We start from the raw sequence: 27,202 nt of genomic DNA, 5'->3' as shown, positions 1-27,202 counted from the left end.
ACAAACGGAGCCTTGTGGGACAACTTCACAATGCAACGTTGCAAAAGGATTTGCTACAAAAGTGCCTGGTACATTGTGGGAACATCTAAGATTTTAAGGTTTTTCCTTTGTGTATATAGTACACGTTGGAGTCAAACGTTTTTCAGATTTGTTTGTTCTTTTTCTTTTTGTTTAAGGATAGTTTAAGTCTTGCACCAGGTAGGGCTGGATGGAATACAAGAAGAGTGGGCACTAAAGAAGAGTGGGCACCTCGATGTCAAATTTGCTATTTTGACCAAAATGTAAAAAAATTAAATATCAGAACAATGGTCTTCAGTAATGTAAAGTATACATGATTTGAACATGCACAGTACGACTTAAATTGATCCTTCAACTTCTTGTTTATGCGCAAAATGATTAGATATACAGGTTTTGTAGCAATTTGTAGCAACTGTAGAAATATTAGACCTTAATTGTGAAGTGTTCAATCATGTTCTAATCATGTATACTTTCCATTATTCCAAATATATATATATATATATTTTTATTTTTACATTTTGGACTAAATGGAGCCAATTTTACATCGAGATGCCCACTCTTCCTTAGTGCCCGCTCGTCCTGTTACCACTGGATGTATATAATGTATGCACGGAAAAGGTAATATTGCACCACTGTAAAAAACGCACATCCCCAAATTTGGATACTGTACAAATGATCTAATGACAATGTTGCTCTCTCTAGTAAATATCTTGTGTCACACCACACATATTTACAGTTATAGTGTGATACAAACATTGCCGCTATATAAACTCATGATTGCCAATATTGTAGGCTGCTAAATTATTTTCCTAATAATGTTATATCAAAATGTTTTCTTTAATCAAAGAGATTATGTATTGGCATGTAAACTTGTAGATATTTGTAAGGGGAAGGTCAAAAGCAGCAGATTCAAAGTGTGGTGATCCTTATGTAGTATTGATATGTACTGTATGTTATTGAAATATCTTCCTCTTTTCTTTTTTTCTTTTCTTTCTTTCTTTTTTTTTTTTTTACAGTTTTATAGATTGTTACTTTGTGAGAGTGAGGTTATATATAATGAACGAAATGTGTATGTGTTATTTTTACAATTACTCAGAATAAAAACATTGTTTAAATGTCTCAACAGTCGTCTCTTTGGCCATTTAAATTGAGCTGTGATTTAACAACAATCCCATAGGCGGCGTTTTTTCAAGTAATGGAATTCAGGACCATACAAGGACATGGGCGTGTCGCTGCCTTGCGAGTTAAAATAGTTGGTCCAATGACAGCGGCCCACGTTTAAAGGCCAACACGGATGTGTTGCTGTCAGTGTTGCCATGTCCGCTTATTATAAGCGACTTCTTGGCTTGTCTTTCTATAAAGTTGCTTGTAAATATTGCTAGTTGCGGGTTGCGTTTTTTTGGGGCTTGTTTCTAAAGTGCAGTTGCTTATTTGGGGCTTGTTTTGAACTGTTGTTTAAACCAGTGGTTCTTGAACATTTTCAAGTCAAGAACCCCCAAATTAATATGTATTTGTCACAGACCCCCCATCTGAGAATAGTATGTGCCAGTCTCACCCCCAAACAAGATTTGTGTTGTTAAAATGTTTCAAAAACGTTCCAAATTGAACATTTTTTTCCTTTAAAAAATAAATAATAGGAGACCTACAAGCTCACAACGTGTCGCGTAGTGACGCGTTGTGAGCTTGTAGATCGGCTATTTTCAAATAGCCTAGTAGTCGCCTCTTTTAGGCTTGTTTTCATAGACCTGGTTGCTTATTTCTCTCGCATAGCCTGGCAACACCGGCGGTGACGTAGGGCAGCTACATGACAGAGAAGTTTAGTTTACAAAAGCGTCCCAGCTGCTGAACTTATTCAATGTCATGTCACGTAAACCAAATCTAACATTACTGTAATGTCAACGACAGCCGTTTGCGCGAACATTTTTGCGTTTTTCTAGTATATTTCTATTATTATTTCAGTGTATTAATAATATAATATTTCAGTGTATTTCCGACGTTCTGTCGGAACCATTCGTCCAGGTTTCACATTTTCACACGGAATTCTTTGAGACCGGGACCATAAATACACTGTCGCTCCTGTATCCTGGAGCGTCGGGAAGTACATGATACAAGATGAGTTCATGAAGAATACCGGCTTCAATGAGTCAAATTATAGTTATATGCGTAAAGATAATAGCAGAAACGTGATTTTGTTCACCTACAATAGGTAACAACAGGTGCTGAAGTCTTGTAAATATGGAAGCGCGGCGGCGGAAAGGGCTCAACGGTGTCCTGTCATCTCTGTCTCTGGTGTGTGTCATCCTAGACCTCCAGTTGGATGGTAAGACAGCCTTTGCTGAACCATAAGACAGCCTTAGCTGAACCATAATAAAGATAGCCTTAGCTGAACCATAATAAAGACAGCCTTAGCTGAACCATATAGGATTGTAGGTAATAATAACACCCTAATAATGTTACACAATCAAAAGGCTACATGTAATGTAAGGCTTCTGTTTTTCAAAGGGTGGTTATCTCCATTAATACAGCCTATCCCTCCCTGAACTTAAAATGAAAGGTTAATGATAATAATGTCTAGATGATCATCCAGACACTACTTTGTCCCGATTTCCCCCCAAGTATTTGTGATTTGTATATCATCAGGGAGGCTGGGGAGTATCAAAATATTCCATATTCTCTAGCTAATCAGTGGGAGCCAAGCAGCATCCATTGTGGGGCCTTGGATCAAGACTATCATAGATGTATTTTTTATCGATTTTGACATTTGCATCATCAAAACGAAAGCAAAAGTCATCTATGATAGTCTTGATCCTAGCCTGAGGCTGCTACATTACACAGCTAGCTTTGTTTATACCAGATGAACACATTGGTGGACGGTATGTCACTGCTAGCAAAAAAGCTGAAAAGGTTTGTTTACATTTGTAACATCAGTAAGCATTGGCAGAATGGCACCAAATGTTTTTTTGTTGTTGTCACAGTTGTCCCAGAACACTGTGAGATTAGCTGAAATCAGCAAGTCGTTCTTGGCACTTAAAAACCTGACCACACACATAATTTACATTATTCTTAAATGTTTATGATGATTAAAACCGCAATGCCAACTTACAGGCTAAACTACGTGATGTTGCCTTTCTCCACCATTGTGCACAGACTAGGCTAACCTGTGACGAGGCATGTTACTGTCAAATTTCTAGCATACCCTTACGTAATATTATTAGCATACTCTTTGTCAGCAGTGTATTCCTAGTGAGGTTTTATGTTACAGGTGTCTTGGGAGCGACTCATGTTGAGATTGAGCAGCATTTGGAGATGGGCCGCAAGCTTCTGGCAGCTGGTCAACTTGCAGAAGCCTTGTCCCACTACCACTCTGCTGTGGGTAAGGTTACACCCACATTTTGACCTCTTTTAGATTTTTAACCACTTAAAGGAGTAGTTCACCGAAAATTTACTTATTTTCTATCAATTACACACCCCATGAAGCCTTGAACTCATAGTGATTTTTTTAGTTTTTGTCGCATTCCTAAGCCAATAATTTGGTAACCCGCGGAGTCTCAAAGAGTCTACATTGAGTCTCTTACCGGAGACTCCGCCGGTCATCAAATTATTGGCTTAGGAATGCCACAAAAGCAAAAAAATCTCCATGAAGTCAAGGCTTGTGTAATTGATAGAAAATGTTACAGTATTTTGAACATTTAAAATACTGTATGAGTATTTATAATTTGAAAAAATGTTTTCTTATAATGACATGCCCCAAAATAAGGATGCCAGGGTGAAGGTGGTTAATGTCTGTCCATTATGGTAATTTATTTGACCATTTTATATCCTCTCACCTGTGTCTTTCTGATTACCCCCACCCATCTGAGAGTTGCAGACTGATATAAATAGCTCAGTTCAGAGTCAGACAAAGAATGTCACCATGCGGGTTCTGAAATATGTCCAAGAAAATAAGCAGTTTGCATTATGGGTTCTATGTTGACTTGGAATGGCCGGCCCAAAGAAAGAATTGCGTCAGTTTACAGTCCATTTCACCCTTTTTCCAGAGGGGGACTCTGAAAACTACCTGACCTACTACAAGAGGGCTGCTGTGTTCCTGGCCATGGGTAAATCCAAATCTGCGCTTCCAGACCTGACCAGAGCTATCCAACTCAAGCCTGACTTCTTGGCTGTAAGTTCATATCAACTCTCCACCGGAGAGGATTAGTGGTAACCAGAGGAGTGGGCACCTGAGAAGTCTAGGCACTAGTATTTTCTTTTTCGCACGACTGGGTGCCTCAGAAACCAAATGGACCCATAAGGGACCATTTGGTTGTTTTTAGACTTTACATTTGAAATATGATGGTGTACTAAGGATATCTCTATACGCTCACAACGTGACGAAACGTGACTGCTATACTAAAGAGTATGGACTAAATCTGGCTTTACACTCTTTTCATTTGAGACACGGTACATGTTGCAAACAGCTTTTTCACATACAATGTGTTATTCCACGAGATGAAAAAACATATTCTAATGTCTAAATTCAACAAACATTGCAACATTCAGCATTCAGAAACACTGAGGTGCCCACAATGTTTAGGTGCCCACTCTTGTATGCATGTATGATATGTAATGTTATTATTGTTAACCTTTTCTCTCTTTCTCTTTCTACTCATCTCCATTTCACTCACCTCCCTCCCTTTGTCATTTGTCTTCACGTTGCTGTGCATTCAGGCCAGGATGCAGAGGGGAAATATCCTTTTGAAGCAGGGAAACACCCGAGAGGCCAGGGAGGACTTCGAGGCAGTGGTAAGTCAAACCACTCAGAACCATGGCATGTGATGATCACCGTCCCAGTTTACTTTCTATTGGTGTGTGTGTCTAGATCAAGATCCTCTTGTCATCACAACCTGTAGTATACTGCTGAAGATGGCTACTGAACTGATGCTGTTTAGAGACGCAACTATCGATTATCTTTTTAGCCATAATTATATTGAAAGTGGAACAACAAGACTGTACTTAAACTGCATTGTGTGTTATACAGTACATTGAATATATATATATATATATGCAAAAAAAGGGCCAAAAATTGATTAAATAAATGTGTCTGATTAAACATATAAGCATTTTATACTTTGTTGTTCAACGGTGTCATACTACAGATCAATGTGTGATGCAACACATTGTGAACTTGTAGATCGGCTGTTTTCGCTATTGTCAAATATCTATTAAAGTCAGGGCAACATATCATTTTAAATGATTAGGTGAAATTAGATGAAAAAGCTGAACTATTATGTTATAATTTGGTATTCTCATATAAGCAATAAATGTGTGGAAAGGTGTTAGAACAGCTAAATCTGCCCCGCCCCAACAGTCAATAAATTAGTTTAGTTGAGTTGAAGAAGTCCACCCTGGTAAACTCATGCAAACTCCCTATAAACAACTACAAGGATACTTGTATTGTCATGCTATAGACTGTCAATGGGGAAACTTATAATATCTAACCTGTGGATTCTTGTGTCCATGTCAGCTGGACCGGAACCCGGCACAGGAGGAGGCTGAGGACCAGCTGATGAGAACCAACGAGCTGGAGGAGCTTCAGGAAGAGGCCCATGCAGCCCACCACCAGGGGGACTACAGCACTACCATCAATGTGCTGGAAAGAGTCATAGAGGTACAGTACGCTGTCGCTTTACCCTGGGGCCTGCTGACAGACAGGGCAGTAAAGATGAATGTTTGTCTGTTGACAAAGGCTCTGGGGTTGGCAGGAAGTGGGGGTTGTATATATTTGAACTCTACTCCTATTAGGACTTATTTGACATATCTGACCTGTTTCCCTTGGTTTTCTTTCTGTATCTCTTCTTATAGCCTTTTTCAACACTGTAAAATTAGGATCCCCATTAGCTTCCACAAAGTGGTCGCTAGTCTTCCTGGGGTCCTCACATACATAACATGTATACAATAAAAACAGACAATAGTTAAAATTGTGCAATATAACTAGAAAAAAAACAGACAAAGTATAGTTATCAGCAAAATAAGTCACTCTGCATATGAAACAGAGACCAAAAAAAGTCACAAATACAGATTGTTCGCAAAATACACAAAAAACAATAATGTTACTGTACAAAAATTGTGAAAAACACAAATTACATCTATATAGGACTCAATTTATGTTTAAGTAACTTTTTAAAAGAAAATCTACTTCTGGTTTGTTTAGCATTTATGGGGAGCATATTCCAAGCTGAAAAACCTCTATAATGAACAGTTCTTGTCATACTATTTAGGTTGTGGCTTGGCACTACCAGATGTAAATGATAGGAGCATGCATGACAAATCATTTCACCTGTAAACCTATGAAGTGACAATAAAGTGGAAGTTGGGTTTGAGTGGCAGGGCCTAGTAGTTGTGGATGTGGTGGTTTTGGTTGCGCTAGCCCTCGGGTGGTGAGCTTCGTTATAGGACTGTTTCTGCTGATCCCTGATTTATGTGGTCACGGTTACCATGTGTCGGTATATCCATGTTCCATAAAAGGTTCTCTGTGTCTCTCCAGATCTCCCCGTGGGATCCTGAGTCACGCGAGCTCCGCGCCGAATGCTACATCCGCCTGGGTGACCCCCAGAAGGCCATCCTGGACCTCACGCCAACGACGCGGCTACGCAATGACAACCGCGCCGCCTTCCTGAAGCTGAGCACGTTACACTACAGCCTCGGAGAGCACCACGACTCGCTCAAGTGAGCTGGGTTATCTGGATAATGACGCTTAGTGGGGAAATCGCATGAAAAAGTTTGACAACGAAGTTTGCGATCAGTATTTGTGTCCTTTGTTTTTTTGTGACTTTGGTGATGCGTTGAACGTGGATGTTTGAAACTTGAGTCTAAATGTTGTTTTGTCTCCTTCCTTGGTCCTTCCTTGGTCCTTTCCTTTGTCCGTCCGTTCATCTGTCGATGTGCAGTCACATTCGGGAGTGTCTGAAGCTGGATCAGGATGATAAGGAGTGTTTCGGCCACTACAAACAGGTGAAGAAACTCAGCAGGCAGCTGGACTCGGCAGAGGAGCTCATCCAGGAAGAAAGGTCGGCACCTCCATTGATAACTCTGGCAACCACTTAATATAAGCCCTGTATACTTCTTAGGTTGTCTTCTCAGTTTTCACTTTATCATCTTCTCAGTAATTCATAACACTGACAAAATGTATAATCCAGTTTACATTTTAAATGCATATAGTACTATTGGTTATTAACCAGCCTAAAATGTACTATATTTTTTACTTTACTCTAGGTATGAAGAAGCCATTGACAAGTATGAGTCAGTGATGAAGACGGAGCCTAACGTTCCTTACTACACCAACCTGGCCAAGGAGAGGATCTGCCTCTGTCTGGTCAAGGTGAGATGAGCTGATGGACATTGGAGCGGATTATTTCAACCACTTAACTCATTCACTGCCACTGACGTAAAAAACGTAATTTTTTTTAAAAATATTTTTTTGTTCAAATTTGACCCAAAGACCAAGGAGATATGATTTATCGAAGATCTAGACTCCCATACACTTCCTTGTTAACTTAAAACTTAAAAAGTCTGTATCTCGGCTCCTGAGTACTTTTTTTTTTTCTCAATGAAAAATCTCTGGCAGTGGGCAAACACGGCAAGCAATAATTGTGGCAGTGAATGAGTTAAACCCTATATACCTCATTGTACGACAAATACTGAAAATATCTACAAGCTCAGAACGTGTCACTTCACGAGCTTGTTATTTAAAATATTAATAATAATATATGTAACAATTGATTATTTTTTCGCCAAATGTTAATCTATTTTTGGCAGATGTTTTTCACTTTTGCATATTATGACATGCCCAGGATAGGGACACTGAGGTAATGTACAGAAAGTTAAAACGTTTTATTTACCGTACATTTGTTTTGCCCTGTCCAGCTTAAAATGGCTGAAGACGCCATAGATATCTGTTCAGAGGCCCACCAGAGAGACCCTCGCAATGCCAACATCCTCCGAGACCGAGCCGAGGCATTCATCCTTAACCAGGAGTATGAAAAAGGTAGTAGTGGCCCTTACACACGGCTGAATGTCACTGAACTAGGCTGTTATCTGACAGGGCATGTATGTATGTTGGATGTATTTAAAGAGCGATATGAGAAATTCTGTATCAAGATATAACCGTAGTTTTATTGTCAACGCTTGCACGTTGGCACACCAAAGTCTAACGCACCCATTAATTGTATTAGCTTATAGTGCACTACAAGGTCAGCCTGCCTGTTTAGTTTTCTGTAGTTTTTAACAGGAAAATGTGCCCTAGGGTTTCATTCCCCTTTAACAATGAATTGGATCTAATACAATTTACAGGTTGTACAACACTATTATGTCACCCCCACCTTCAGTAATATTGGACAATGTCTGTGTTTCAAATTTAAAAGTTGACAGTAAAAGACAAAAACAACTTATACTGGTGTTTTTTAGTTTTCTCCTCCAAAATGGACCCCAAAGACGCTTAGGTGACGTCACTATCACAATTTAGGCATTTCATTGGCTGACTTGTTATATTTTGGATCTGATCAAAAAAGCAAAGCACTATTCTATTTTGTTTTAAGTGGTGGTGGTCTGGTGTAAAACAGTGCTGGATGTAGATGAATTGTATATAAACAGTCATATGCTGCAAAATATTCTTCTATTATGTTATTCATACTTTACATGCTTAAACGTTTTAACATAATAAGTTAAAGCTTCCATGCAAAATAAAAAAGTGCCCCTATGGGGAAATGAAGGGTCATTAAAAATGTTTTGAACACAACCAGCAGATGGTGTGAGTCTGCACTTTCTCTCCATTTTGCTCTTATTTCAGTATTTAAAGACATGCCATTTATAACACGGAAGTACATTGTTAAATTGTGTTATGGATGTATATTTTTTAAACATGACAATATATATAAGTTTGGTTCATACATTTGTAATAACCTGTTAATTTGTGGCCCTGGATCACTCATAGGTCGGCTTAAACCACACAACAAACATATCTCACAGATTAAATTGTTAGAGATTTGAACAAAGTTACTAATATAAGTTCTCCTTCTTTCTATCTCGCCATCCCTCATCCCCTGCCAGCGGTGGAGGACTACCAGGAGGCCAGGGAGTTTGACGCAGACAACAATGAGATCAGAGAAGGTCTGGAGAGAGCACAGAAAATGCTCAAAATTTCAAAAAAGAGAGACTACTACAAAATCCTTGGGGTCAACAGGTTAGTGAGGTTACTATTCCGTTTTCACGTCTACTTGGCATGTGTCAAAATTCAAAAATGTAATTGATTTCATTTATATACTGTGTATTTGCACTCCATCTCTATTCCTTCCCATTTGTCCTCAAATCCTAAACTCTCTAAAGGAGAATGAGCTTGAGCGAATTGAGCCACCATTTTAGAATTTTTGTTATCTTCTTCAGGAGTGCCAACAAGCAGGAGATCATTAAAGCATACAGGAAGTTGGCACAGCAGTGGCACCCAGACAACTTCCAGTCCGAATCAGACAAGAAGGAGGCGGAGAAGAAGTTCATTGATATCGCCTCAGCCAAAGAGGTCCTCACTGACCCAGGTCTGACCCGATACCTGTGCTTGATTACATATTTGACTTCTAGTTTAGGTTGCTCCTCTTTAAGCCACAAATATGGAAGATGAATTTGCCTTTATGGTGTCCAAAGCATGTAAAATGTTTACAATGACATTAAGGTGATTAATACATCGTTATCAGGAAGCCGTTCCGTGACTGTAGTTCCAAATAACACCGCAGAACATAGCATAGAGTATCTGTATAATTCTAAACTCTCACCACAGTATTTTTCTGTGTGATGATGTGTGTTGTCTGGTTATACTTCTGTAGGATTGCTTTATGTCATCCAATACCTGTCAAGGAAAGCCACGGCTCCACCTTTAGCCATTGTAATTTATTCATCTATTCCTCGCTCCTCTCCCACTCTTTCATTTGCCATTGCAGAGAAGCGGGAAAAGTTTGATGCTGGCGAGGACCCATTGGACCCAGAGAGCCAGCAGAACGGCGGCCAAGGCGGGCAGGCCTGGCCCTTCCACTTCAACCCTTTTGAGTCCGGTGGCAACTATCACTTCAAATTCCAATACAATTAGCGAGGCGGACGTCCATAAATGACTTTGTTGGAAACGGGACATAATATTAAGAGGATGGGAGGCCAATGTAAAATCTATGGAAGAACTCTGGAGTCTGAGTCTGAGCTTAGGATCCGTTAAGAGCTTTTTCGTGGGTGTTTGACTTTTAATGCAGAGTCCGTCTGCTCAGCGATGGATTGAGCTGTACAGAGGATAAAATCCAGTCTCCCCACCACAAAAGCAACGGAACCCACATTGGTTTCTGTTGGATGAAGTTGTCACCGTGGTCGACAACAGTTTCGTATAAGTCCTTCAAAACGACAACATGGTTGAAAGCGATCATTTGTGTCCCCCAGTGCTCATTTCTTTTATGTTGTCTTGTCTACTTTTTCTTTTCTGTGTGCCATTCTTTGAACTGCCATTAAGGGACTCCTTTTTTATGCAGTAGCTCTTTCGTTTGGTTGGAAGTGGAATGTCAGTGTGTTGTCTCAGTCGCTTTGTGCTCACTATATTCTTCTAACCACATGAACCCATGCGTCCCTATTCTTGGGCGAACACTCAGCAAAAATTGCAGATCTACAAGCTTGCAATGTGATGAGCTTGTAGATCTGCTATTTTCGGCAAAGAAATTTTGTGCAGAGTGAAAACAGGAGGGGCCCTAGTACAAATACTCCGGTCAAATAAGTATATAGTAGTTAAGTGGGAAGCCTGGAATGGAAATCACTCCCCCATGATCATTTAGAGTTTGCTCTGTTGGTGAGTGCATGAAAAACCTGAGCTAGGAGCTAGAAACAAGGGAACCAAGGCTGCTGATCCATGATAACATAAAGGGAGAATCTCTTGAGGTTCTCCATTTACATTGAATCACAAAGGGAATTTTTGTCATTGCTGCAGTAATCAAGATGACTCTCTGAGGACATTGTTCTAATGGTAGGCTTTGACATTTTAAGATTCCAATGAAAGAAAGCTTATTTCGGTGTTGAGAATTAAAGCGAGGCTCATAATGTCTATAATGTTGCTCGACGGCACCACTGATTATAGTTTTGGTTCCCTGGATTCTACTTTTAGGAAGAACGTATTCATGCTTGCAAATTGTGGCTGTTTTAAGATAACAGGAATGAAGCATGAATTCTGTTATAGGTTCTAATTTCTCCAATTGACAGTGAGTAGGAAGGACTTAAAGAGATATTTACGTCAAGGCGTATTACTTTCCGTATTATGTTCTCACCTAAAAAAGGTACAGTATCACTCCTATCTATGATTTAAGCTAAACCCCTTGGAAAAACGGTTGATTTAAATTACTTACATTTTAATATATTCGGGATTCTGGACAACAGAAAAGTATCTTAATCAACTAAAGAAAATTTCCTTTTTCACTCTTCTCAAGGCATGTCTTTGAAAACTTGCACTTTTTACCGTTTGAAGAACCACTCCAAATTTGTCCCACTCCTTAAGTTACTGATGTCTCCTCAAAGCGTAGAAGTCTCACATTAGTGGTTAATCAGGGGCCTCATTTAAGGGATTAAATTTGTATCGTAGTAACGTGCATTATATATAGACCTATAAGTCTTGTGTAGTGCCATTGGTGGAGCATGGTACCAATAATGCTGAGGTTAAATGGGCAGCTTCACTGAATATCTATAAATTCTATAGTTTGTTCTGTTGCGAGGTTTTTTTTTTAAATTGGACATACGTTCCAGTGTATTAGGTTTTAAGAGCTTCCTCTTTAGGCACTGAAATAAACTCGGCCAGCCTACTGTACATTTTACATTAAGTTGACCTTCAAGGGCTTGATTGCCTCTGGGCCCACCCATATTGGAAGATGTACTGTACACACTCAACGGTACTCCAAATTGCTTTAAAGCAACCATCGAATGGCAGCGGTTATGTTTCATTCAAATATTTTCTGAAATGGAAATGTACTGTACATTTATAGATGTATTGCGTGCATTCGACAGTATTGGTGACTATTTCTTAAAAAGCCTTGCCCATTGACGGTGGTGTGTTTATAGTGCAGGGAGATGAAGCTTGTTGATGTCTTCCAAATCCCACGGAGGTCAGGAAAAGTACAATGAAAAAGATGTTCTTTTATATAATGTTTGAAGATCAAATCCAAGCACAGTTTCATAGATGAGGCCCCCCAGTATCACTGCCACACATCTGCTGCAGTACAATGGAAGGAAATGTGTTCAACTGCAAAGTTATAATTTACAAGATGGCAGACAACTAAGTACCACAAATATAACGAATCCATACAATTCCATAGCATAACTGTAAATGTTTTAAATCCTGGTCTCATCTTGACCAACTGAATGTGACAAATACTTGTATTTCAGTCAACTCTCTTCCAGCAGGTCAGATTTTATTGGGTTCATTTGGTGGGGGTTCTGGTTTTAGTTGTCAAAGTGAGTCTGCTGTGACATGCTCAGCAATTAAAATATTAAAACAAACTTGTTCTCTTCTCGTTACATGTTCCATGCTTATTAGGTAAGGAAATGAATATGCATGAGATTTAAAAAAAAGTGTAACTTTCACGTTGCCTTGCTATTGACGTAAAAGACAATACTGATGTATTTTAAAATATAAGAAGTCAACCGGCAAACAGTTCATCTACACAACTTATCCATGTCTTTACATAGACTGATTTATTACATACCAAGATGTTATATATACAGTATGTAAACGCGCACACACACACACACACACACAGCATTGTCCTGTTGCCACTGCAGAGGATTATTTCAAGCTGGGCAAATGCACAACCCCATAACACTGAGACGGGAGGAGCTCTTCAGTCTTTTAGTAGAGGTGACTAATTAAATCACTGTTCCAGAAGTCCATTCTCTCCTTTGGGTCTCAGCTGTTGTCATCATAAACAAGAACTGTCCTTGTTCCTGCCAGCTGGGGCAGCATTGCTTGTCCTTCAGTGGTGGTGGTGGTTTGGGTCAGTGGCTGCCTCTAAAGCCCTGTGTGTCAGCCAGGCTGTCTGCCTCCACCTCGATGGATACGATGTGGTGACCAGGAATCATGGCCAGCCCCAGGACCCTGGGCTCCGCCTGGGAGAACATATCTGATACATGAGACAAAAAAAAGTATTTAAAAAAAAAAGGTATAAACATGTCTCTGTTCCAATATTCCATGACACAAACGGCCCTAGAAGACATTAACCCATTAAAACCGGGAAAGCATTCGTGTCGTTCTAGATTTTAACTATATACATTTTATATAGCACATTGGTTGGCTATTCAAAAACAGCAGATATACATGCTCATAGCGCGTCACGTAGATCTGTTATTTTTTTTTAATCATGAAAATTTGAGCAAATCTTTGAATATATATATATTTTAAAGCAAACATTTTTAACTCAAATCTTTGCTTCTGGGGGTCCCTGGAACAAAAATATTTTAAGATGGGGGTCGGCGGCCAAATATATATAATTTTGGGGGTCCTAGACATGAAAAAGTTTGAGAACCGCTGATATCGCAACAGAACGTTTTTCTGAAAACTGTTAGGATTTAGAAGACATTTGTAGAATCGGCCTCAGGTCTTAATGGGTTCCTTTAAAGAATTGTCACATAGCCTATAATGTTTTCCAAGTATCAAACCTAACCTGTGGATTTGAGGAACTCCTGAGCTGACCCCAGGATGACATTGCAGTCCCGGTCAGTGCAGAGGAACAGGCCCACTAGCGTCCGACCGTCTGTCATTCTTATCCTCATGTTTTTGTTCAGCAGTCCCTCCAGCTTCTGTCTGGCCTGGAACGATGACGGCATTTCAGGCTGCTCCTATGGGGGGAAAAAACAGAAAGATGTCATCATTATTGTGGTTTTGATCAGTTACTAGTGTGTAATACATCCATTTGCAGAACTCAGACTCAAGAGTATAAAAAGTAGGGATATTAACACCTTACAAATTACTTTTGGAAATATGTGTAATAGTAACATTACTGCTGGCAAAAAAAAAGACCAAGTGATGTGATGTTGCAAGGAGATGTGAAATGTCAACAAAACTTATTTTCTTTTTTTTCAATAACTCATCATTTCCCTCTATACCAGCAGTCATCAGCCACTGTAGTAGTATGGTGGTGTTTACCTGCAGAAACAGCCCTCTCACATAGCCCTCTCGCTGGGCAAACAAACATTGACAACACCAGAAGAGGTCAAGAGGGCATTGTGCTTCTGCAGGTATTGGTAAACACCACCCACACTATTCCAGTAGCTCATGACTGCTGGTATAGAGGGAAATGATTGGCAAAAGAAATATGTATTGTTTTGTTATGTAAACAGTAAACACAGGGCAAAGTTACATACTGTGCCCATAAGTAGTCGTATAAAATGACCCGAATCACAACATTATGTAACTGGCTAACTGCTAATATATGACATATGGTTGGACAGTTATCCTACCTTAACAGACATGACATAGATGATGCTAACGAGTTAGCCACCAGATAATGTTGGCATAACAAGCCTTGCTATAATAATAATAATAATAACACATTCATTGTCACCATGGCATGACAAAGCAAACAACAGAATGGAGTATTAAGCTACATCTTTGGAGCAAATATAAACACATACATGGAATGATGGACCATTTTCTTCAGTAGTTGAAGCCATTTCTTCTCTGCCTTCCTTCTCTTTCAGTTGCAGCCTGCCGGCGGACACATTTCACCCAAGGACCAGCTCCTGAGTTGCCAGATCCTGCGAGAGAAACAAGCAACCAGGTCTAGGAAAACAAGCCCAAAACACATTAAGCACTATAAACCTACATGCAGCGCCAGCGACTATTTGAACATATCTACAAGCGATGCAACGCGTTGTGAGCTTGTAGTTCTGCTATTTTCTTAAGATCTTGTCATAAAATGTGGAAAGTTTGATATATTATTGTATTATTATAATATATTATTTGATTATTATTTTTCTTCGACTGTTGTATCACGCGTGGTAGCCCTGGAACATGACTGTCATAATCATGACAGTCATGGATGCACTTCAACCTGGTGTGGGTGCTTTCTACATTTACAACCCGCACATCTACTTAAACCGTTTAAACGTTAAAATGTAACCCTAAGGCCACGGATGGTTCAATTGTTTACGCGTTCACAGTAGTACCCCTACGCGTTCACAGTAGTCTTCCGTATTGTTAAATAAAAAACATTTTAATCCAATTGGTGGCCATTTTCTCATAGAGTTATGATGTATTAGAGTGCAATACACCTTCCAACCGATAGGGTCGCGTGGTTGAAAGCATATGGCAAAAACATTAAGAAAATGACCATTGATCGGATTAAAATGCTTTTATTGAACAATGCGTAAGATACAGGTACTTTTGAGTAGCCGTACATAATTGTAACACCCGTTGCCATGGGGTAAGCACTTCATATTTGAAATCTAAACGTTTATTTAGATGTACGGGTTGTAAATGGAGAAAGTCCCCACACCAGGTTGAAGTGCATCCATGACGGTCGTGAGGCAGGCAGACGACTGTCATGTGAACCATGGCTAGTTGGCTACACGCGTGGTTGCCACAGCAACCACAGAGACGCTCAGTGTATGGACTGTTGTCAGAGAGAGAGTAAAGTAAAAAATGTGATAGTTTGGCTTCGTTATTGTTTGTTTTCAATTACGGATATATTGTTTTGCAGTGGTGTAAAGTAACGAAGTACATTTACTCAAGTACTGTGGACTACTTAAGTCAAATTCTGAGGTATTTTTTTTACTGTACTGGAGTATTTCCAATTTTCAGTACTTTTACTTCTACTCCACTACATCTCAGAGGCAAATATAATACTATTACTGCACTACAATTATTAAAAAAAACTTGAGTTACTAGTTACTTTGTAGATTTTGATTATTATTAAAAAAACATACATTACCCATTTCAGCCTTATACATTTCGTCCATTTGAAATTAGCCTATCTACAAGCTCACAATGCGTTGCGATGCGACGCATTGAGAGCTTGTAGATCTGCTATTATCAAAAGAATTTTAAACAATTTATACATTTGAAAACTTGTGAAATGGGACATTTTGCATTTTGAGTATACTTTCTACTTTTGGAACTTTAAGTACATTTTGATACCAATACTTTTGTACTTTTACTCAAGCACATTTTTTTATTCTGGAATTTACTTGTAACAGAGTATTTCTACATTGTAGTATTGACACTTTTTGTTAAGTAAAACATTTGAATACTTTTTCCACCACTGGTTATTATTTGTTTTTAATACTTGTGTCGGATATTGTTTCTGTTTTGTACAGAACGCAGACAGACGTGGCCTTTGTAAACCATGATGCCAAAGTACTTCACCCCCAGCGAGGTGTCCTGTCACAACACCCTTGATGACTTGTGGGTGTCATTCTTGGGGGAAGTGTGTGATCTGACACCTTTGATGAAGCAATTTAAAGGTGAGTAACCTAGAGCAAGTTCCCAAACTTTTTAGCTGGAGACCCAAAAGATGTCTCCCCGAGACCCACAAGCTCACAACACGCCACGATGCGACGTGTTGTGAGCTTGTAGATCTGCTATTTTCACTACTTCTTAAGTATTTTTATATGTATTTAAGGAATTCCTTTGATTATTTAGTATTTAATAGTAGCTCCTTTGAAAAAAATTGGAATTAGTGTTTATTTCAGATTTCTTTTCATGTTTTTCTTTTGAAATCATTGAAACAATTGTTGGAAACGAAGAAAAAAAGGGGTTTTACTCGTGACCCATAAAAATGTGTCCGTGACCCACAAAACCCACTGTTTGGGAAACAGTGGCCTAACAGGGAGTACCAATCAAGCGTGCATGTAAGCTAACCTAATATTTAGACTTACTATTCCTATATATATTTCTACTGATTAAATTGGAAACACTTAATTACAAATTACTAAAATGAACAAAACAATTGGTTGAACAGGCCAAAGCCCGTCGCATGGGTGTCAGATTAGAACTTAATGTAGTGTATTCTTAAACGTGATAATGATTGGTTAAAACAAAGTGTGTGTGTGTGTGTGTGTGTGTGTGTGTGTGTGCGTTGGTACGTGAAATTTAAAGCTCTATATTCTGATAGTAATCAATCATTACTTTTGAAGTGTTTGTTCAGTAACAGGGGTCACACCCCCTCTACCTCTATAATATTTCATCCGCTCAGGACTCAGGAGAGAGTCATTTATCAGCATAAATGTTATAGCGTTCCAGGCAGTTCTAATTTTGCCTGTTCATTTCTTTGTGTCATTGCTTAATATTTCACTTGTTTATCGTGATTCGTATCCTGACTTGAGAGACTTGAGAGAGGATCACTGATCGGTAGAATTCATCTTTGTAATCTGATCTATCACTGCAGACTGCTGGATAGGCTTATAAACCTATCCAGCAGTGACGGTCTTGTCATCGTCATGATGAGGTCATGATGAGTCCCAAATATGGAATTCTGGGTCAGATATGCCCAAATATGGGGTCATGTTGTCAGACTGGCCTCTAAATATTCAGATTAGCGGTAATATTGCAACCTAGTATCACCCTGATATATTGGGTAACCGTGACAACTTGATATTAACAAACCTGGATGCCGTAGAAGCCTTACAGGGGTGTCATAAAGTGCAGGAAGGCCAGTTACCCAGGCCACTGCATGCATGTAGGTCCGCTCTCCGACTGGAACCTCCACAGATCTTACTGTGTTGTCTGTTGCAGCATGCAGATCCTTTCTGGAAGCACTTTAACAACCTGCCTAGTCTCCAGAAATGGCAGACAGAAATGGCAGACAGAAGTACCAGACCTCCAGGTCAGCACCGGGAATGGAGGATTCTCAAGTCCTTCCTGCAGCCTGCAGGAAGGACTCATTAGAGGTGTGGAGGTCTGGTGAATTGCGGCATATTTGTGGACGGCTGGACTCTTTGGAGCTGCGGGGCTCTGGTAAATCGCTGCGTAGGCTACTGCTAGGCAGCTGGACTTGTTACGCTGAATTCCCACCAGCATCAGCAAGCGAATATCCATAGTGTGGACATTTGCAAAATGAGCATGTCCGAGGTATGAGTGACACACCCTCGTAGCGAGTCCAGCGAGAGCTCCACTGCTCTGACCGGCTCAAAGCCAGCAGCTGCACTTGGCAAGAAAGCTCACTGCCAGACAGTGCCAGTCACTGGCAGCTTGTTTGAAAATGATTTAAAAATATATATTTTCTAGGTGATGTTCTTCTGATGCCTATTGCAGAGTGTGCAGGAAAGGATATCAGCCATTGGTTTGACCCTGAAACCAAAGATGTGAGTAATATTAACTAAAATAATCAGTACTGAACACATTAAAGGTTTGTTCCTGTTGTGCATTAATTGTTACTCATTTCTCAGATTCGAACCCATATTGACCCTGTGACTGGCTGTAGAAAGTACTACACCCCTAGGGGGCGCTTTGTTCATGTGCCCCCTTCCTGCCCTCGCACTGACTGGGCCAATGACTTCGGATATCCCTGGTGGAAAGATCCACAGTACGTGGTGGGACTACTCACTGCTAAAACCAGGTGGATACGTATCGTCAACACCTTGACAAAACAGGAGCAAAGGCTGGAGGTGAACACATACACTTAAAACTAGTGGTACAAGTCTATGGAGTGAGTGCTCATACTCCAGACTCCAGCTCATACTGTGATACCGACTATAATTGATAAAATACTTAGATTCTTTAAAGGACCATGCATTTTCAACCTATTGAATATTGAATATAGCCGATCTACATTGACACGTTGTGAGCTTGTAGATCGGCTATTTGAACTATTTCAAAATGTTTTTCAAAATGCCAAAAAGGTTTAGGCATAAGGGGTAAGGCGGCGCCCATGATCTATAGCAGCGCAACAAAAAGATAATTCTCTAATGCGGAGTGACAGCACGCATTCATACCTACAGCGCACTTAACTGTGACTTTACTGCTTTCTGAAAGACTTCCCCCTTTACAAGCCCCTGCTGTCTGAACGGTATTGAGCCATTATCTGCTCACCAGGCTCCCACTGTTCTGCACAGCATTGCAGTGAGTGGAGCACAGGTGCCGGTGTCTTCTCTCTGCTTGTCACACTGCATAAAATCTGGGTTAGCTGGCACTCAGCACACAGGGGAGGTGCATTCCCCTCTCATCCACGACATGAATCCCTGCCAAACTGACACGGGGGTGGAGCAGCACAGTAGTACAGTGTGTCGGGGCCTGGGGCGTATGAGGGAGTCCTGGCTTACCCTCTGTTGCTGTTGCACACACAGTGTGACATATGCACACACAGACACACACACACACACACACACATATGCAGACATCCCATAGACACATGTGGGTGCAAATGCCACAAGACGTGTACAGTACACGCGCATAACACACAAGGACATGCACAGCATAGCTCCACTAGTGCTTGGGACAGCGAGCAGTTTCCCTCCGCCAACTGCCCTATCTGGCAGCAGCAGTGTCCTACATGGCCAGGGCTTAGTGGGGGTGCTCCACTTCCAGATACAAATACATTGATACATTGGTACAGGGTGAGACACACACATCTATTTAGCTTCTTTCTTACGTTGCCATCACATTTTTGCTCCTACTTGGCATGTACCATTGGATCAGGCATAAATTCCTTTCTTTTCCACTGTCGTGTCACTAGGTGACAAGATAGATTGGGTCAGCCACCTGTCGGAGTAGCACAGAATCATAATGATGAAAAATTATCTATTAACAGTAATTTAACACACCCTTGATGTAATGCGTCAAGGGTGTGTTAATAGCATACAAAAGCAACATTTTGAATAGAAGCCATCTGTACATTGTTAATAGATATAGGTAAATTATTGGTTCAGCATTGAATAGAACGAAACAATGACAAAGTATGCCCTCCAGGGTTTGTGTCCTATGACAGGATTTCAGCTCTAGTACTTGTGTTATGCCACATCAGGAGGTAGGGTGGCCATCTAGGAAACTGAACTTTCCCGGTTCGATCCCTGGCTTCTCCTAGCTTCATGTTGAAGTGTCTTTGAGGAAGACACTGAACCCCTAACTGCTCCCAATGAGCGGCTTGGTGCCTTGCACACATTGTAAAGTGTTTTGTACACGCTATAGAAAAGCACAAGTTTGCTTTCATTTCATTGACCATATACCATTAATAGGTATATCATGATGTAAATGTGCATTCAGTCAACCTGCAGGACACCATGGCAATACTTGAGACCTTTTAAATCCCTTAACCACTTAAGCCATACAGTACAGTATATACTACGATGAATACCAAAAATAGACGATCTACAAGCTCAGCTATTTTCACTATTTTTGACAATTTTCTCTTATACTGACAGGCCCAAAATATCAACACCAGTTTAAAGTGTTAAGCCTAAATTGTAACTACAGTATGACACCCTGTACTGAAACATTGCTCCCGTACAAAATATTGTATTCATGTTTTAATAACAATAAAACATAATTCTAAATATCTGCTACATCCTCAATAAAAGTTGGACCCAGATCCACTTTTACACTTAAACAGTTTAATAAAAATGTTTTACAGTCTACTCTATATAAATGAATCTAAATCTATTGTGTCCAGATCAATTCCTGATTTGGGGCCAAATTATTATTATGACCCATTATGGGTTGCGAGAAAATGTAATTTTTTTGTAAGGTTTCCTTCCTTTTTTTATTAAAACATTTCAACAACAAAAAGTAAAATAATATTTTTTTTCAAGAAGTTTAACATTTTTCAAAACAATTTAATAAATGTTCCAAAAATTATAATATTACATAAATGTAAAAAATTTAAATAGCAGATCTACAACACGTTGATCTGGTTATTTTCACTATTAAATGGGGCTAAAGTGGGTTCACTTTTATGTTTGGGTCCCGGTGAGACATCATATTTCTCTTTTGGGTCTCGAGCTAAAAGGTGTGGGAACCACTGTTCTACACAAGACACTGACTTGTCTATACATCATATCTGTCACGTGACCTGCCCTGTAGTAATCCTGTGATGACAGCCCTATAACTCATGTCTATCCTCTGGTTTGGCCAGGTGTGTTCAGAGGAGACACTGAAGGAGATCCTGCAGCGTTACTTACACTACAACTCAAACGCCTCTAAGTACACCTGGAAGCACAACGGAGTTCCCCTGGACATGAGCAAGACGCTGAGCCAAAACGGCTTAGTGGATGACGATGAGGACTTGTGCCGGTTACGCATGGACCCTGACCTCTACACCCCGGGCATTTTGCTGTATTACAATTACCACCTCCCCTCTGACCCCTGACGCCCCCCCCCCCCTCCAACCCCCACCATCAGTCATATTACAAGACCCCTTATAGGTCAGTGGTTCTCAAAGGCCCCCCAGGGGACCCCAGAAAGATTAGTTAATATAGCATCAAAATCAGTTTGACCACTTTAACCCTATATGCTTCTGCTATTCAGCCTGTAGTTCGGCTTTTTATTTTATTTTTTACTACTCATACAGGTGAAAGAAGCGAACAAGAAGCGAAGTGCAATTTTGTGAGGTATTTAAAAGTCTAGTTAAACATTTATGTACTTATGCAATACTGTGATATGCGCTAGGCTATATGTTTAGACTGGATTAAAAGGTTCAGAGAGATTAATATTTAACAGTGATCATTGGGGTTTGTTTTCTTAAATAAATATTTTTTTAATCATCCTTGATTAAAAAAGTAGAACATTTAAGAAAACAAACCCCAATGACATTAGCTATTTCTTCTACTTTTTTGCACTGTTGTCAATCTACCTGACTGCTTTGAAACTTCCTCAAAGACTTGCTTCTTCTTCTTCTTTTTTTACAGTTAATAATTTAGGATATTCAATAATTCAAAATTTGCCACCCTGAACTTCAGCATTAAATTATACAGTGAATGACTGTTTCATGCTTTTAATGTGCTCAAAAAAACATTGTAGCTCATGCAGCAGTCAGGCAGGCTCTGAAGGACAGTGAATATTTTTTGCCTGGTGTATTTTCTATCGTTTTCACAATTTCTATGCACAGCTAATTTTTTTCTCTGAGGTTTGAATGTGAAAAGCGAATCAAAATTCCTTTTGCCCAAACAAAAGGGCCCTGAGCGGAGCAACTGAAGTCTGGCTGAGGTCTAGGGATTCCCATGGCCTTACTGCCATACAGTTGTAGGCTACACTACACTTGCTGCTTATGAGTCTGTGTCATACAGATATAGAATTGTCTTTATATTTGCTGTCTACTTTGTAAATTGGGTTATTTATTATTAAATCCTTTAATTTGGAACAGTCTAGTGGGGAAATGTAATTTGTTTGTTTTTTTGGTATTTTTTGCATTGCTTTCATCCTCACCACAAGTGGTTAATTTTTAAGCAATACAATCTGATGTAAGTCTGGGCATGGCTGCGGCAGATTTTCCCAACCCCCCTCTCACAATCCCTCCCCAGCACTCATACACACACACACGCACGCACGCACGCACGCACACACACACACACACCCCTCCTGCTCCAAAATATTTTTTTACACCACGGTGGGGGCTCCGAACCGAAGAATTATAAGGTGGCCATATTTGATAGATTTGTCTCGGGTGTCTGCAATGCAGAAAGGGAGAGTTGTTGCGTGTGATCTTGTTGCAAAGTGACAGTTAACCAGGCAAGTCTGTCGAATCCGTGCACTGATCCGGGGATGGAAACAAACAAGTAACAATGTAACTTACATGCAGCCACACACACCCCTTTTCTCTGGTAACAATGTGTACGTTTTTTAGGGAGGGAGGGGGCGAGTTGATCACGGAGAGAGAGAGAGCGAGAGAGATAGAGAGAGAGAAAGGAGGGAGGGGGTGCGTTCTGAAATAATATAGTCAGCCATTTTTTATGTAAGGGGATTTTTTCTTATTGGGGGGGTTGTTAAAAAATAAATATAAGGGCGGCCATCTTTGTTGCTCTGCCTTAGTGTAAAATATTCCTAAAACGCCCCCCACACTTTTTTTTTTCTGGTGGCCCGATTTGAATATTAAATAAATATCATCATAATTCGGGGGAAGAATAGCCGGGACGGGACGGGATCCGATCCGATGACGGGAATATAATGTCCTCTCCTCTCCGGTCCTGTGAGGAAGACGAGGGCATGGTGGTTAATTCCGAGGAAGGAGGAGATTTTGATGAGGAAGAAGGGGACGAGGATCAGGACGAGGACCTGGACGATCAGAACGACAGAAGCGACATCAACTCGCCGGCGGCGCCTCGAGAAACTGCAACACGAGCCGCGCTGCCAGGTACAGTAGAGAAAGACACGTACGGGAGCGCGCGTACAAAATAGAAAACACACACACACATAGGCTACATACTCCACTTTTCTTTTCTTTTTTATATAAACCCCGTTATGCTGATCAAACACCTCGCAGCATTGCATTCTGCCCCGTGGATCGTAGATGATGTGCCGCACACATCATCCAAAGTGTTGCGCTCCCGTAGCCTCTCGATTCACAACGTATCCCAGGCTAAAGAGTTGAAATAGTACAACTTTAAAACCCAACTTGCCGAGGAGGCGCCTTTCGTTTCACCTTATTTGCATTCCCTATAAAGTTGACGCATGTTCCTTTTCATCCCCTCGATCTGACTGTCCCTGGACCGCATACGACGCACAAAACGATTACAATATTATTCTAATAAGGTCGCCGTGAAGGGTAAAAAGCTCACGACAAGGACTGTGTGGCTGCAAGCAAAAACATGGACTCCCGGCCATAGCAGCCTATTATTTGATCTCTCTCTATCGGATCGGATCTGAAGAGATGATGATGATGCGTCTGCCGCTGTCAGGCATGAAAGGCTGAAAGATGATAGTGTGACATTCTGCTGTGTGACTCAAACTTCCCCCACAACCCATTGTCGCTGTCTGTGACGGAGACAGTTAGAAACAGGACAGACAGTGCATGCTGCTCACTTCACATCATAACAGAAGGTGTGTGTGCCTGTTTGCCACTTTCACTTTAGCCCACTGAGGCAGCAATAGCCTATAGGCTCTTTAATTACAAACAATTAGATGCTCAGCCTTTCACTCTCATTAAGGGCTACGTGTCGTAGAATTTAATTTGTTTTAATCTTACATTTTTTTTAAATTATTTAAATTATTTAATTACAATTTTTATTTTATTATTATTATTATTTTTTACAGCAGACCAAATGAAAGAGCAAATCATTCCTAAATAATCAATAGGCATGAGCATGGTCTTCTGGAAGTTTCTGTGGAAGGGAGGAAGTTATGCTTGGGTGAAAAGCAAATGGCAGTGAAAGTAGCCTAATATGGCTTAATGAGCCTGGCCAGATTGCAGCCTCGGATATCAAAAGTTGCCTAAATGTTTGCCTTCTATAATGCAGCTGTCATTTAAATCAAGGCGTATAATAGTGTCTTCAGAGTATCACCACTGAATAAATAGGAGCCTATTCAGGGCCAGTGTTGCCATATTTTGTGTGCAAAATAAGCAGCCAGGTCCAGGAAAACAAGCCCAAAAGAAGCGAGATGAGCACTTTAAACCTGTATAGGCCTACTGTACATCTATATTCGAAAATAGCCAAGCTCACAACAAGCTCACAAAAAGCTCACAACTAGTCGCAATGCGACACGTTGTGAGCTTGTAGATCAGCTATTTTCAAAAAAAAAAAAGATTGAAATAAAATGTGGAATATTTGGAAGATTTTTGAGTACTAGACATCTGGTACAAATCCCGTGGCACAAAACGTTTTTCAGATGGGGGTTAGGGACAAATAGGCAGCGGCCTACATATTAATGTGGGGTCCATGACATATGAGAACCACTGCTTAAAATAATAATTCAAACAATTTGGAAACGAGGCCAAATAAGCAGCTACACCTAAGAAACAAGCCCAAAAAAACCCGCGCAACTACCAATATTTACAAGCAACTTTACAGAAAAAGAAGCCCAAAGTCGCTTATAATAAGCAGACATGGCAACACTGTTCAGGGCCAGCCTTTGTGACACAACAAGACACGCGTAGAAATCAATTAGCGCGCTTCCCGTCGTGGCCTCTAACCCCTCGCGACCTCCAGCGGCGCGCAGCCGAGTGTCGAGCACCCAGGTGTGGGAATGTTCCAGTTCAGCACACTGAACTGGAACGCTGCCTGGCGGCCTCTGAATCACCGAGACCGGAGTGCGCGTTGCTGCCGCCCCTGGCGGCACTTTTCTCAGCTGCACGTTGCCTGGATGCGCGGGGAGCTGGTGGCTGGTGGTGGTGGGGCGCGCACTGCACTGCTGTTATACCAGCACAAAGGCAAAGGCAGACAATAAAATGGAACAAATGTGGTCTATCAAACAGACTGGTGCGACGAGGGAGACTGCAGCCCTCATTCTGGTTATGGTTCACTGTGTTTATAGCCTGGAGCTGCTTTTCATTCTCTCTCTCTCTCTCTCTCTCTCTCTCTCTCTCTCTCTCTCTCTCTCCAAATGTTCAATCTAATTCTCTCTGTCTGTCTGTCTGTCTGTCTGTCTGTCTGTCTGTCTGTCTCTCTCTCTCTCTCTCTCTCTCTCTCTCTCTCTCTCTCTCTCTCTCTCTCTCTCTCTCTCAATGTTCAATCTAATTATCTTGCTCTCTCTCTCTCTCTCTCTCAAAATGTTCAATCTAATTATCTCTCTCTGTCTGTCTGTCTCTATCTGTGTGTGTGTGTGTGTGTGTGTGTGTGTGTGTGTGTGTGTGTGTGTGTGTGTGTGTGTGTCTCCCTCCCTCTCTCTCTCTCTCTCTCTCTCTCTCTCTCTCTCTCTCTCTCTCTCTCTCTCTCTCTCTCCACTGCCTTCCCAGTGATTTAGTTATGAGCTGCTGTGACTTCAGAATACATTTCCCTGATTATCCTGCTAGGCTACCATGGAAAAACTGTGCTCTGAAAACGAAAAGAGCAGATAATACTTAGTGAACCTTCACAAGATTCAGCTTAGGGATTCAAATTCAGGGCATTTTATGCAATAGGAGTGACCATGCATGCTCTTTAGTAGAGCAGCCTTGCTTTACAACAGTTTGTTACCTAACACCTACTAGAAAAACTTTTATATCTGCCTTGATATGATGTACTTTACTCGGGAAAAAATACAGTAATTCAGCTTTTAAAAGAAATAACAAATATTATTTATGTTTATGATACATATTGAGTGGGAAGTCGATTGGATGACCGGTTCTGGGGACAGCTGCTTACAAGCCATTGGTCCTCAAACATTTTATGTCAAGAACCCCCAAAATGTATATAGTCGTGGACTCCCAATTTGAAAAGATTTTGTGCCAGGGACCCCCAAAAAAGAAGATTTCTCAAAATCTTTTGAAAATAGCAGATTGGCTATTTCCGAATAGTTGGAAAATAAAATACGGCTTAAGTGTTTAAACTGTTCCTCATTTTGCTGTGAACTCCCTGGAACCAACCCCAAGGACCACTGCGGGGTTCCCCGGGCCCCACTTGAGAACCATTGCTGCAAGCAGCACTTCCAGGGGCCAAGTAAACGAGCCACTCCAAACGGGCACACGTTCCGAAACAGTCCCACAGTCCCACACTCCAAACAGCCATGCCCCAAACTGCAGTAGTATATCTAAATGTCCTGATCTGGCATTAGCATTGTTCATATAGGCATACCTCCATAAGCCAATTATGCCTGTGCTTTGTATTGAACCAATACCAACTGTCAAATCCACTTACTACACACTGACTGGAACTAATTTGGCATATGTCGCAATTCAGTCAAGGGCAGAGGTCACCGGCGCCTCTGCTGCTATTATGCGGCTTTTGTTGTGAAAGTGTTCAACAGGGGATTAGCTGGATGTTTGGTAGCAGATTATTGGAAAGATCACCGTGACAAACTGCCTTTATCTGTTGTCTCCGCTGCTTCTGACAACTCCCCCGCTTGCTCCAGACGTAGAGAGGGAGGTACCGGACAGGGAGATCCCGGCCAAAAAGAAAGGACGACCGAAAAAGAAGAAGGAGACCAAGAAGAAAGACAAACAGAAGGAGGGGAAACCCATCAAAGTGAAAAAACGCAAGAAGATTGTAAGTTTTGCCACTGTCTCTGTGTTGGATTTGTAATCACAAAGGGTTTCTAAATGGATCTTTAAAAGTTTGTAACTGAGAGTATACAAATGGAACCAAA

The 27,202-nt window shown here is 40.7% G+C and overlaps 4 protein-coding genes across 4 annotated transcripts in view; 3 read left to right on the top strand and 1 right to left on the bottom strand.

Annotated features, from left to right (window-relative positions):
- The first annotated feature begins 1,814 nt into the window (after positions 1-1,814).
- Positions 1,815-12,558, top strand: dnajc3b (DnaJ (Hsp40) homolog, subfamily C, member 3b). The gene is made up of 12 exons (XM_080451550.1): positions 1,815-2,338; positions 3,281-3,391; positions 4,056-4,180; positions 4,726-4,800; positions 5,522-5,665; positions 6,542-6,723; positions 6,945-7,064; positions 7,270-7,375; positions 7,921-8,041; positions 9,103-9,235; positions 9,436-9,584; positions 9,984-12,558. Exons 1-12 carry the CDS (start codon positions 2,254-2,256, stop codon positions 10,127-10,129), a joined length of 1,497 nt encoding a protein of 498 aa, XP_080307676.1. The 5' UTR covers positions 1,815-2,253; the 3' UTR covers positions 10,130-12,558.
- Positions 12,559-12,713: 155 nt separating this feature from the next.
- naa38 (N-alpha-acetyltransferase 38, NatC auxiliary subunit) lies at positions 12,714-14,777 on the bottom strand. The gene is made up of 3 exons (XM_080451552.1): positions 14,689-14,777; positions 13,719-13,893; positions 12,714-13,178 (listed from the first exon to the last, which is right to left on the bottom strand). Exons 1-3 carry the CDS (start codon positions 14,725-14,727, stop codon positions 13,054-13,056), a joined length of 339 nt encoding a protein of 112 aa, XP_080307678.1. The 5' UTR covers positions 14,728-14,777; the 3' UTR covers positions 12,714-13,053.
- Positions 14,778-16,400: 1,623 nt separating this feature from the next.
- Positions 16,401-21,356, top strand: cyb5d1 (cytochrome b5 domain containing 1; the record flags this gene model as incomplete). The annotated part of the gene is made up of 4 exons (XM_080450877.1): positions 16,401-16,518; positions 18,281-18,357; positions 18,442-18,660; positions 21,123-21,356. 4 exons carry the CDS (start codon positions 16,401-16,403, stop codon positions 21,354-21,356), a joined length of 648 nt encoding a protein of 215 aa, XP_080307003.1.
- A 1,330-nt stretch (positions 21,357-22,686) lies between these two features.
- The window catches only part of chd3 (chromodomain helicase DNA binding protein 3), a 44,820-nt gene continuing 40,304 nt past the window's right edge, over positions 22,687-27,202 (top strand). Inside the window, 2 exon segments of the mRNA XM_080451817.1 lie at positions 22,687-23,336; positions 26,969-27,102. Coding sequence (XP_080307943.1) covers positions 23,150-23,336; positions 26,969-27,102 — 321 coding nt within the window. The 5' untranslated portion in view covers positions 22,687-23,149.

This window comes from Gymnoscopelus braueri (assembly GCF_963280865.1).
Source record: "Gymnoscopelus braueri genome assembly, chromosome: 15".
Taxonomy (NCBI): Eukaryota; Metazoa; Chordata; class Actinopteri; order Myctophiformes; family Myctophidae; genus Gymnoscopelus; species Gymnoscopelus braueri.
This window is presented reverse-complemented; position numbering and strand designations above follow the sequence as displayed.

What these genes read in the sequence shown, in the direction of transcription:
- dnajc3b (XM_080451550.1), top strand. Translation starts at nt 2,254, where the DNA reads ATGGAAGCGCGGCGGCGGAAAGGGCTCAACGGTGTCCTGTCATCTCTG. An exon ending in CCACTACCACTCTGCTGTGG is followed by an intron (nt 3,392 to 4,055) that starts GTAAGGTTACAC and finishes CCCTTTTTCCAG; the next exon opens with AGGGGGACTCTGAAAACTAC. An exon ending in GGGAGGACTTCGAGGCAGTG is followed by an intron (nt 4,801 to 5,521) that starts GTAAGTCAAACC and finishes TGTCCATGTCAG; the next exon opens with CTGGACCGGAACCCGGCACA.
- naa38 (XM_080451552.1), bottom strand. Translation starts at nt 14,727, where the DNA reads ATGGCTTCAACTACTGAAGAAAATGGTCCATCATTCCAT. An exon ending in AAAATGGTCCATCATTCCAT is followed by an intron (nt 13,894 to 14,688) that starts GTATGTGTTTAT and finishes TTCCCCCCATAG; the next exon opens with GAGCAGCCTGAAATGCCGTC. An exon ending in GGAGTTCCTCAAATCCACAG is followed by an intron (nt 13,179 to 13,718) that starts GTTAGGTTTGAT and finishes CTCATGTATCAG; the next exon opens with ATATGTTCTCCCAGGCGGAG.